This window comes from Rhopilema esculentum, chromosome 4 (genome assembly GCF_057945365.1).
Source record: "Rhopilema esculentum isolate cy_ngs chromosome 4, ASM5794536v1, whole genome shotgun sequence".
Taxonomy (NCBI): Eukaryota; Metazoa; Cnidaria; class Scyphozoa; order Rhizostomeae; family Rhizostomatidae; genus Rhopilema; species Rhopilema esculentum.
Window position 1 is genome coordinate 9831941 of NC_142818.1, and position 11767 is coordinate 9843707.

Below are 11767 nucleotides of genomic sequence, written 5' to 3' on the forward strand. Positions count from 1 at the left end.
GATACCTTTCAATAAGTGTGTATTTATTTGCCTAGCTGCCTTAACATGTCAATTTGCTTTTAACACAAGATCACTGATTAACCATATTCTTATCACATATTTTTTAGCCTCAGCATTGGACCCTTTTTGCTCCTTTCCTCTTTGTTAGCTCTATGCAAACTTATGGCAAAAAACTGCTCTTCAATTCCAAAATCTTCAGTCAATGGCAGGTAGTTAAAAGTTAGTTTGGCTCAAAGTTCTAGGTCAGCAGACTTCTAATCTAAGGACATGGCTTTACCAGCTTTGATTCAAGGTAATTTGTTCATTTATAGAGAAAATTTTTCTTGAATTATTTTCAAAAAGTTTTCTCCTGACCTTGGAAATCTTCCAGTCCATTAATTCCTCTTTGGTGTGTAGTATTGGATAATTCTAAGTTGCAACTCCAATTTTCACGCTTTATGCAATCATCAAGTATCTGTTCAACTTCTGTTTCTCGTGAAAGTACCTCTATGGATGGGGTTTATCAATATTCAATTGTTAGAGGAAGAAAGGTACCGAACCAGTTCCATGCCACAATCTTCAAAGATGACTTTGAAAACAGCAAACATTTTCAACACAATTAAGCTTTTCATCAGACACTCTTCACAGTATAAAACGTCAGAACAACGATCAAAAGTACTAGGTAGGGAAATATTTTTACCCAGTTGTGGATTGAAATAGGCCAATTCGCATCGCAAGCACTTGGCTGTAAAAGGTTGCCAGGTCAGCTTCGCTTGCCAATCGAAAATGTTACCAAAGGAATTGATCAAAAAGTAATGGAGAATGTGTAAAACAAAATCCTTCTGTGTACAGAAAGACAACCAAATTCTGCAAGTTATCCTAAACATGTTGTTGTGATCATAGTTTTTGGCACAATTAAGATTTCTAGTAATTGCTGTCCAGTGACAGAATCATGTTTTAGTTATTGCTTTAATATCCTAAAAATCAAAGATAAAGGACACTCAAAGAAGGTGCTTAATTCTGCCAACAATACAATATGAGGTGATTTCCAGGGACTTTATCCTACTCCTCCCACCCCTCTATACTGGCAGGAGCTTACTAAGATTAGAACAATGACATTTTGAGGAGAAGACCTTAGGATGCAAAGATTAGAGGAGAGAGAAGGTGTAGAAAAATTTCTGTACAGGGCTTCTATAAAAGGCCCAAACTCTTAAATACATTCAAAAATAGATCATATATTCTTACAAATTACAGTAAAAATAAAAAGTACTATTAAAGAGAAATAGGTAATGACAGTGTTCCTAAAAACATCAGGATTATGCCTAAAAACATGCACTCTTACAATAAATCTACAAACTATTCTAAAAATTTCAGCTCCCTTGTCTAACCTTGATACCAGATCTTTATTGTGTACATTTTGCTAAAGCAAAGACAAATCACAAGAAGAGGGGTCATTCTTGCCCTAAACTCAATGATTCTTCCAAAACCTTGGCCAAGTACTCGTCATAGTGATTGTACCATTCATTTTGGATTATATTCCTGACTCTGTTGGGAACATCTGGTTCACTTCCTCGATGAACAATATTGCCAAACTCAGCCAGCTCTGCTAAAAGAAAGCCTCTTTCTTTCTGCTGCTCAAATGCATTTGTTTTCGTTGCATAAACCTCTATGTATGCCCAGCAGCCATCAGTTGTATAAACCAGGTTAAAGAAGCCCCCATCAATAAGAAACACCTTCAGCTCCTTCTCCAAAACATCTGCCAGATCTGAAATATCTTGTACCACTTTTGATGGCTCCTTTTTGTGAATCTTTATTGAACTGATTATCAATTGGGCTATATCCAGTGGAATAAGTGCTGCTGCAAATACCAACCCAGCAACATGTAATGCAGTTGTTGTGGCTGCTCTCCCAATGCCAAAAGCTATACGTATTCCAGCAGCAGTTGTTAAGCCAAGTTTTGCCATTCTTGGTATCAAACTCCCAATGTATACGATATCCAAACCATAAATATTCCATCTTCTTGCAAAGTGGGAATCATTTGCTGCTCTGTACAAAAGAACTTTTAGTTGTTCTGCCTTAAAGTAGTCTCTTTGCAGTTCCTCTTGGATTTTATCAATTCCAATTTTCTTGAGGATTCCTTCCACTACCATTGTAACACCTGCTGTCACACCCCCAGCTGCAGCTAGTCCAAAACCAGTAGCAGCTAGCGGCATGCCTGCAACTGCCCCAACGCCAGTCAAACTAAGGCTGATGCCAACAATGCCCATGATTGCACCACCAATCTAAAGGACAAACAATAAAATTAAAAATGTTCAGAAAAAAATGATCTATTAAAGTTCCTGCACTTTATAAACTAGACATTGTACTTTTAATGTGTCAAAAAAGAAGTATTCTATTTGACAAATAAATGTCATATAACCAGGGCCGGCATGCCCCCCCCCCCCACTTTTCTGCTTAAGAAACATTTTAGGCAAAAGTGGAAATAAATGTAGTATATGATTCTATAAGTAACTTTGCCTGGTATTCTCTTAAATGTGTCCATGGCTTTACTATGGTTGCTATGTCTTTACCATAGAAGACATAAATAAAATTGAAGATGGGAAATAGATCGAAGAAATCAATCATTGTCTAAGTTTTACAACGAGTGACAGCTTGGCTTAGCAAATAGATCGAGAAATCTAGTCCAGAATAACTTGGTGCCAGCACAAATTGACGGAGTTTCATTTTTTCCATTGCCTAAACTTGGGTCTATTTGTTAACAAAAACTTTCTCAGAAACATCACAAAAAGAGAAAAATCAGCTGTTGAAGGAAAAGGAACAGCTGGAAAAAACTTTTTTGAGGATATGAGAAATAAAATGTGGGCAGATTGGTTCTTAAAAAGTATCATCAAGAAAACTTCAGAGTTTGATCATTTGGATAATCCATTCCTACTAAGAAACAGAAAATATTGATGCAATTAAAAATTATATTTAAACTCATTTTGGCAAGCCCAGTTTGAAGGCTTTTCAAACTTTTGTTAAAGCACTTAATTTCCGAAAAAGTTGAGATCAGATGTTTCTTCTATTGATAATTCAACGTTAATGTTTTTTAATAATCTGTGTTTCCTTTATTTTTCTCCCCCATCTTATTTCTGATACTTTTGAAATCTAAAAAAAAGGTTTCATCACGAGCTATATGATAGTGGTATTCTAAAACTTTGCAAAACTTTTCTATTCCAAGTCAACATCACAATAGACGCGACTATGCAACACCTTCAGTCAAAATTAATTTTAGATACAGTTTCTGGCCATCCCTAAGACACCATGATTCTAAAAATTTTCTTACCACCAACCCTGGTGGCAGCCTTTCCTAAGCCCTTTCAAGACTTTGATATTTTGGCCTCTCCACTTTCAAGTATGTTTCACCAGCCTTAGCACAAATTTCAATTTTTTGAGAAGGCTTGATGACTGCAAATGAAAAACAAATCCGTACCCCTAAAGCACTACCACCAATCTTTGCTCCAGCACAATTGAATTCATGCCCAGTAAGTGATGCAACAATCATTCTAAGTTGCTTGATTGTGCATTTCCTTTGCTTAATTTGGGCATCAATAAGTTGATTCATATTGACATAAACTTCATCATCAACTGTTTGAATATAGAGTCGTCCTTGAAATTGATTTGGAGTTGGCAGACTTTCTGGTGGTCTTTCATCTGGAGCTCTGTCCATTGGACAAACTATCTTGTGATCATGATTCATATACAGTGCTCTGAGACATTCTAAACAAAACCCATGGCCACACTGCAACACCCTGAAATCATTTCCTTCCCAGCATACAGAGCATAGCTGTCCTTCCAAATCCAAAGCTCCTGCCATTGCTTATCAACTAGAATTGAGAAAATATCAGTAAAAATTGTAACTAATTTAAGAGAAGAGGAGGAGTGCAGAGGCTTGAAGCAGCAGGTGTTAATTTTTTCCATAACGCACCAACTTTGAGGAAGATTAAAAACTCAATACAAGTTATGGAAAACAATGAAGCAAAGTTCAATAATGAAATTGATGAAAAACAGAAGTGTGATTTTGGAGAAAACTGAGCCTTTGGCATCATTTGAAATGCCTAACAAGTATCTAAAAGACCCAGTAGCATGCAGTTATCCATCAATAAAAATATGAACATTTTCATCAATTTTTCGGAAAAACTGTGCAGTTTTTCAAGTTGTGGGATGTCTTACGTTGCCCAAATAAAAAATATGTTACCAATAAACAAAAGGGAATTGGGGCACAGAAGGCTTGTTAACATCTGGGACACAGGGGGATGTACCCCATTTTTCAAAAACAGAGGCTATCTGCAATTCACAGTGGTGCTCATTTTGCTTACATATTCCCAACCACTTTTCAAGTGTTTCCTACGTCTATAAAGTGTTTCCTGGTTTGTGTGCAAATCGTCAGAACGAATCGTCTGAATCGCCAGGTGAACATAAATCAATATCAGCCAGTACTTCATACCTAAGCATAACAAACAAAACAAACTAGCCTTCAATCGATGCTAAACCAAACACAAAACTTTGCTCTGCATTGGGTTCCCCTGCGTGTCTAACATTTCTTATTTCGGATAGACGAACGTAATGTTTTCTTTGCTTAACTTTCACGCTTTCGGAGCTTGTGAGTGCCAGGGTGGTTTGGTGAACAATTACAGCCTACATGGAAGTGTTTGTTTTAGTCGTACGCTTACAAGAAAATATTTCCGAAATTGTTACAAGTTTGTAAGTGTATATGTGAGTAAGAATTCAGTTGTAAGTGCTATCAAAATATTGTTTCCTCACCTACTTCCTACAAAGCACCAACAAGTTGTTTTTTGTAGCAAGCTCCCAACATGCTTTCCAAACAGCCCAAAACACTTTAGTTTTCAATTTCTTCCACGAACAGAGCCTCAAAGTAATTCTGATTGGTTTACGCCAATGATATAGAAGCGCCTGCGCCAATCGCGCCAATGATATAGAAGCGCATTGTAAACTTGACAAAGAGGCTTTTGATCAGAGAAGTGAACTTGATAGGCATTAGGCTCGGAAGTGAACTTGTGAGGTTGTAGAATTTGACAGTGGTTTGGCTTTGCCTAGATAACATGCAAAAATGAAAAGCAGAAGAATTCGAAGTCTTAAAGTTACAGCACTTGCATTCATTGCAAGGAACATAAGCTACTGGGCTGAGATGATTCCTGAAGATCCAGAAAGTTACTTATATCTGTTAGGCCCCTTTGAAGGACTCGGTAAGTAGCTTTTCTTCAAATTCCTGTTTGTTTTTTTAATTCTAAAGAAAAAAGAAGATTCAATTTTTGAATAGGGCTATTGGATGATGATCCATTTATCACTAGTCTTATATGCTTAGAAAGTGACAGTAATTTTTATAACTGTCATTTTTATGTTTTCCCTCCCCCCTTCTATTATTATAAGGGTTTGAAAGGGACAGTTTCAAGCCTTCGTAACTGACGATCGCGGTAGAATTTTGACGGCAGTTTTTCAAAAATTTACTCAACGAGCAGGTTGTCCAATCAGTGCCGCTTTCCTATCGAAAATGTTACCAAGGGAGTCCTAAGGTGAAAACGAACTTCTTCTGTCTACACAAAAGCAGTTTGTCATGTTTATTTGGTAGATAGATTCACAAACTGATAGATGGAACAATGGCTTTGCCAATAATGCGAAACATGTTGCCGTTATAATTTTTCACCCAATCTGGGTTTTTCAGTAAATGTAGTTAAAATATAAAAATTTAAAACAATGAAGAAAGTTTCTATAAAAATAGGACAATACCAATAAAAATAAAAATTTTTGACAGACAGTAATAATGAATTTTAATTGTCATTGTGTATTCACTTTTTTCTGCAGATCATGGTTTGACACAAGAATTATTTGATACTTTGGTTAAAAATGATAAATTTCTTCCAAAGCATGTTCATCTTCTATTCCATTCCCAGTTGGACTCAATTGATCTTTCCAAATCGACAACATTCAGACTTGGTGAGAGTATTTTGAAGATCTTGTTGAAACGCTGTAAGGTAAAGAATTCTGTTCTTGTTTTGCTGTATTGTGACATTAGTGGCTACAGATATCCCTGAATTTGATATTTATTGGAATATCTGTGCAACAGATTTATGTATTTTCTTTAAAGCTAGGAATTTGAGCTGATTGAAATCATAGTGCTATAGAATCTGCATCTTGACAAAATGTGGCCTAGGCACTTGCCCTCCTCCACATCAAAAACACCAATAATGGCAATGATGGAGATATCTTGTATTGTGAATGAAATATACAGATAGGGCCATACAGATGGGTGCCAAATTAAAAATATACTCACGTTAAGAAAAGAATTGGGACAAACTTCAAAATTTTGAAGACATTTTATGGAACAAATTAGGAAAGTCTTTTTAAAAATCTTTTTCATTAAAAAAGTATGGCGACAATTTCCATGAAATTTTCGTAAGACATTGTTGATGTTTTTGATGCCTTTATTTATGAAAAGAAATTCACAAAACATCAACCATACAATTTATATAGGACTTGAGACGTAAGCATGGAAGTTCTTAAAAGTCAATAACTGAGTTACGAGAAACGCTTGGAAAATTGCTTTCTGCAAAAATAACATGAATGAATCCCGTGAAATTGCATCACTTCTTGGCTGCTCAATGAGTGCAGCTTTTGTGGTTTTTCCTTACAAGAAAAGTAAACAATTCACCAAAGGGTTGGCAGACAAAAGAAGTTCACAACATCAAGAGATGAAAGGTCCTTTCTGAGGAAACTGCAAAGTAATAGATTTGAATCCTTACCAGGCATTTTATTGTCATTTAGAAGCTCAATTCAGAATCATAGGCAAAAACGTGGCTATGAAATCCTAAGAAATGCAAATTGCTCAGCTTTAAAAAAAATGCTCTCTGAAAGCAAAAATTATATGTCGATGACGGATACTGTGGCTTTGCCGAGTGTTATGCCATTTCAAAAGCAGCTTGAACAAATTCAATAATTTCATGACATTGTTACGTTTTTGTTGATTCAGGAAACTTTCTTTGAGACTTATGCAAAACTATTATGCAAATGTGAATCTAAAAAATCAAATTCATTTTGGCATCTCTAGAAAATTGTCAACAGGCCATTTGAGTTTTCCGTTTTTAGGCCAAACAACTCTTTTGCAGATTTTGCTATTGTATATAGAAAGATTGTAAGAATCCAATTCTTTTGTAGCAGTTATGATTCTAAAAGTAAAATTACTTTTTTTAATTTTTAACCACATTTTTGGGATACACAGGCCTAGACTATTGAAAATTACCTGCTCATACCTGAACAATGTTCCATTGCAAACCTGAATAGCAGAACACCATAGTTCTTTTATTGAATTTGTCCCAATACTTTTTGAATGTAAGTTTATAAACTTTTTGATCTTATCCAAATTAGCTCAAATGCAAAATACCAAAAATAGTGGCAAAATCGTCAATTCGGCACCTTTCCTCATCAATTCTGAGCGCATATCTAACGTGATTAAATTCAATTTAGGGGTTTCCAGTTGTAGTGTAGATGTTCAACAAACCTTACCAGCAACGCTCCTTCTTAAAATCCCTTACTTGATGCTCTGGAGCTCACGTTAACCAAGCCTATGCAAATTTTATGTTGTAAGCCATTGCTAAGCCAAATGAACACTGTGCTATAATAAAAGGTAGGCCAACCCAATGCTAAAAGGTCTGCTAATGGCATAAGCCAAGTTTTGTGAAAACTTATTTTTCATGGTGTGAAAAGATTAAAAACCTTTGGTGCTTTATTATGGAGTATAACTAATGTTATTTTATTGTAGAAAATAAAGAGCCTAAAGCTATCTGATGGTACAAGATATTCCAAGTCAATGTTAAACTTGATACCATACAACTACTCAAACCTTGAAAGCCTCATTTTTAACAATGAGAACATGTCCGATGAATTTGTTGCCAATTTGGTCAGGTATTGTCCAAGCCTTTTATGTTTTCAGAGTTCCAACTGTGAAAGGCTAAATACTGACTCATTCTTAAGAATGAAGTTATTGACCAATATCCAAGTATTAACTCTTGGCAATGCAGATGCCCTTACAGATGACATACTTTTGCAGATTTTTACCAGTTGTAAGAAGATAAAGCATATATCTTTACCGATGACAGCAGTTAACTTTGAGGCGTTTGCAAGCAATCATGTATTCTTTTCAATCCAAGCTATAGACCTGACACTCAGTGATCGAATTGATGACAACTCAGTACACAAAATTGTAGCCTCATGTCCCAATCTAAAGGCATTATGCCTGAGTAATTGCAGAGGTATTACTGAAAAATCTTTAGAAGTTATAGCTGAGAATTGCCAGATGCTAGAGAACCTGAATATTTCTTATTGCAGTATCAAAAAATATTCAGAAGTAATCAAGAGGTTTCTAAAACGAGCAGGGCACGGTTTAAATTCAATTGATTTTTCTGGAATATCTGATCTGAGGACATCATTATTTGCCCAATACTGTTCACACATTGAAAAACTGTTTCTTAACCACTGTCCCTATCTAGCAACTGAATGGATTCCTTATGTTCTCTGGCAAGAAGTTATGCAACGAAATGCATTGCATAATGACAAGTTTATGAATGAAATGATTAGCCTTGGAGGTAAGCATGAGAAGTATAGTTTGCTACAGATGTGCCCACTTTTGAACAATCTTCAAATCGATTTGCAAAAAAGGAAATCTGATGACTCTGACTTTGATCTTCAAGCAATCTTGCAAGGTGGATATAACACAAAAACACTTTGTCTTGTGGAGCTTCCTCAGTTTGATGACAATAACCTGAGGGACCTGGAGAATTTCATGGATACTGAGAAGATTGAGCATCTAAATATATCTGGGAATGCTAAAGTTACTGCTGGTGGAATATGGTATGCTGTAGAAAACATGAAGAACTTGAAAATTATGGAAGTGCGAGGTTGTGACATATTTGACAGTGAGTTAGATGCTTTAAAGAAAAAGATTATTATGGATGGTTATGATGTGGATCTAATAGGCCACAAATAGAATTGTTATAACAAAGCAATGATTTTAATATTGGTTTAAAATGACTTTCTTTTTTAACTCAAACAAAGAGCATTGAGACCGGCAATGCTATGAGCAGGAAACTAGGGCAATGGAAAGTAAAGTAAAGGCACTCAAAAGAGCATGTAAATCAATGGAATCAAGAAGTATTTAGTTGGTAGCAAGTGAAGTAGTTTAATAGTTCAAATTTTACCATATTTTTCATATACAAGTCCCTTTTGGTGACTGCTTTTAGGCAAATTTTTTCATACATCCCCGTAATTTATACTTTGCACAATTCATTTTAAGGCATATGGTTCAATTTTATCCGCATTAGTTTTTTTCTTTTAATTTTTTATGTCTAGTACTAGAGCAAACCAAAGTACTTCAAAATTAAAAAGTGCATACACCTAGGAATCGCAGGACACAGGGGATAAATGCCTCCACACTTACTTTCAGAAACAAAGACAAGATGTCTATTTGAAGCTCATGAAGGTGCCCTCTGTTATTTCCTGCTTGTGCTTCCCCCCTCACCTTTCAAAGATATTCATTTTGTCTATGAAAAGGTGCATCTTCTTCAATGAACTTTTGATTTACTGTCACATGGTGATTATAACATTTTTGGGTATACTAGGTTATCAAATAAATACAACTGTGAGTTCCCCCCGTTACCCAATACTCATAGAGCTGAATTTGATCCCTAAAACAATCAGAAAAGACACCTGTATTTGTGCTTATAAATAAAAAAGAGCTAACATGCTGGTATTAATCTTTCTGGTTGAAATTTTAGTAACCATCTTATGTACACTAACATCAAACAAGGTACTCTGAGAAAAAGGACCTCTGCATGTCAAAACATTGGAATATTTGGCCACATAAGGTCTTTCAAATTCTAAGAAGGACAATATAAATTGTATTTTACTGAAAAGACTAAATCCCAAGATCTTGTCTTGTTTGAATGGGCATTGTGATTTTAAAATTTTAGTTAGTCGTTTACACAAGTATTTCACCTTAAATTTTATAACTCAGAATTTTATGTAACATTTGTCAGTCTTGTTAATTTACACATTTAGAATCTATAAGTTGAGAACCAGGCTGTCAGCAAGTTTTCAAGCTTAGTCAAGTCATCCACTTTCAATATTCATTACATACATACGTTACATACAATAGATTTGTATTATTTGTCACAACTTTACTGCACTTAGGTTAGCAAGTTGTCAAAATATCAAATAGACAGTGAAAACATCTTAACTGATTTTGGAATCTTTGTTCAACTCAGTTGTAAAATTAATTGTCATTGGTGATTTCTCAACAATCTCAAGGATTCTGAATGACTTCTTCTTTGAAATAGGCTTGCATTCCTTGATAAGCACAAGGTCACCGTCTTTACAATCATTGCCTTCATCGTGGGCAAAGTAAACCTTTCTATGGTTCCAAAACTATCAAAAAATGAAAAGAATGCATATAAGAAGAATTCATCCATGTTAAGGCTATAAAGGAGCATTATTCATTATTGATCTCTATTTTCAAAGACTTTGCCTTGATTTTGAGCAATTTGGTGCAAAAAGATCAATTATGAGAAATGATATTATTTACTAAGAATTCTCCCATTGGGCAATTGTATGCCTGTGACAACAAAGGCTAGCAACTAGTTTGCTGTTTTATAAAATGCTAATTAATCGGGATTTTATGGTTGCCTAAATAACCAGTATCAGAATTATCTCACTGACACAAGTAGAAAAATTTGTTTTCAAAAATAAAGTTCATAGCAACAATCTAGTCTTTGTTAGCAGAATGGATTAATGCAAACAAAGTTAGAAATTATGTATCACTTTGGCTATGTGCAGGTGTGAGCAAAGTGGTTTTTCCAGATTCTACCCCTCCTCCCATTTTTGTTGTATGTGAATAAAAATAACATGCAAGCCACTTATTTTCAGGGGGAACTAGTGAATAATTAGAAGTATGTAAAATAGGAGAAAAGGGGGTCTGTGGGCACTCCCCAGAAAATTTTTTAGGGACCACACCCTTACCATAGAATTGCCCTGGCATCATTTCATATCTTAATGCTTTTATTTGATATTTCAAAATGCCAATGTAATGTACCCCCATGCTAAATTATAGTATGAAGTAAAATTTTTGTGAAATGGTCTCACATATGGCGAGAGCCATTCTTAGCCCAAATTTTGCCTACTGAAAGAGTGCCGTAAACGTTCAAATGAAACTGAATAGTGTGCACACATTCCACATTTCGTTAGCACTCTTGCACACATTCTTATTTGCTTTTGCACACACAATATCTTGTAGAGGATTGTCATGATGCTGCAGACTGGGAATTATTTATGTCCCCCTTGCATTTTTCACAATCAGTTGAGAGAATTGCATAGAGTAAAATGTTCAAGAAACTTTCCAATCCTTCTTAACGATGCATTAAGTTAAATTTAACAGGTTGGTTCAATTGACGAAATAAAATCACCTTTTTGATAACAGGATGAAGTTTCATTTTTGTGACCATCACCTTCGCGGTTTTGTCCATCTTTGTCCCAACTACTCTGCCAAGATACTGTGCCATTCCTTAAAAATTTATTTTAAACAGCAATATTTCAGTTTATACAAGAAATAGCTGATTAGTTTTCACTCCAAATAACGAAGAGAGCCTGCCCGGTCACGCCATCCTATTCGTCGTTGGGCCTAGATGTAATTGTACCATGTTACATCTGCCTCGTTTTAGATACCATCACAGGTGGGTCTCAC

At 35.3% G+C, this 11767-nt stretch overlaps 3 protein-coding genes across 5 annotated transcripts; 1 reads left to right on the forward strand and 2 right to left on the reverse strand.

The window, feature by feature from the left end:
- Positions 1-688: 688 nt before the first annotated feature.
- Positions 689-4929, reverse strand: LOC135691111 (uncharacterized). 2 transcript variants are annotated; one of them, XM_065208875.2, is made up of 3 exons: positions 4787-4897; positions 3452-3845; positions 689-2261 (listed from the first exon to the last, which is right to left on the reverse strand). In XM_065208875.2, the coding sequence occupies exons 2-3, from the start codon at positions 3833-3835 to the stop codon at positions 1431-1433; spliced, it is 1215 nt and encodes a 404-aa protein (XP_065064947.2). In that variant the 5' UTR covers positions 3836-3845; positions 4787-4897; the 3' UTR covers positions 689-1430. The 2 variants fall into 2 exon arrangements, with proteins under 2 accessions (XP_065064947.2, XP_065064946.2); XM_065208874.2 differs by having other exon boundaries at positions 694-2261; positions 4783-4929.
- Positions 4930-5000: 71 nt separating this feature from the next.
- Positions 5001-9019, forward strand: LOC135691108 (uncharacterized). 2 transcript variants are annotated; one of them, XM_065208870.2, is made up of 3 exons: positions 5001-5225; positions 5842-6011; positions 7796-9019. In XM_065208870.2, exons 1-3 carry the CDS (start codon positions 5090-5092, stop codon positions 9017-9019), a joined length of 1530 nt encoding a protein of 509 aa, XP_065064942.2. In that variant the 5' UTR covers positions 5001-5089. The 2 variants fall into 2 exon arrangements, with proteins under 2 accessions (XP_065064942.2, XP_065064943.2); XM_065208871.2 differs by having other exon boundaries at positions 5084-5225; positions 5842-5973.
- A 1112-nt stretch (positions 9020-10131) lies between these two features.
- On the reverse strand, positions 10132-11630 carry LOC148960415 (uncharacterized). Its single transcript, XM_089116041.1, has 2 exons — positions 11490-11630; positions 10132-10455 (listed from the first exon to the last, which is right to left on the reverse strand). Exons 1-2 carry the CDS (start codon positions 11583-11585, stop codon positions 10264-10266), a joined length of 288 nt encoding a protein of 95 aa, XP_088972167.1. The 5' UTR covers positions 11586-11630; the 3' UTR covers positions 10132-10263.
- Positions 11631-11767: the final 137 nt, after the last annotated feature.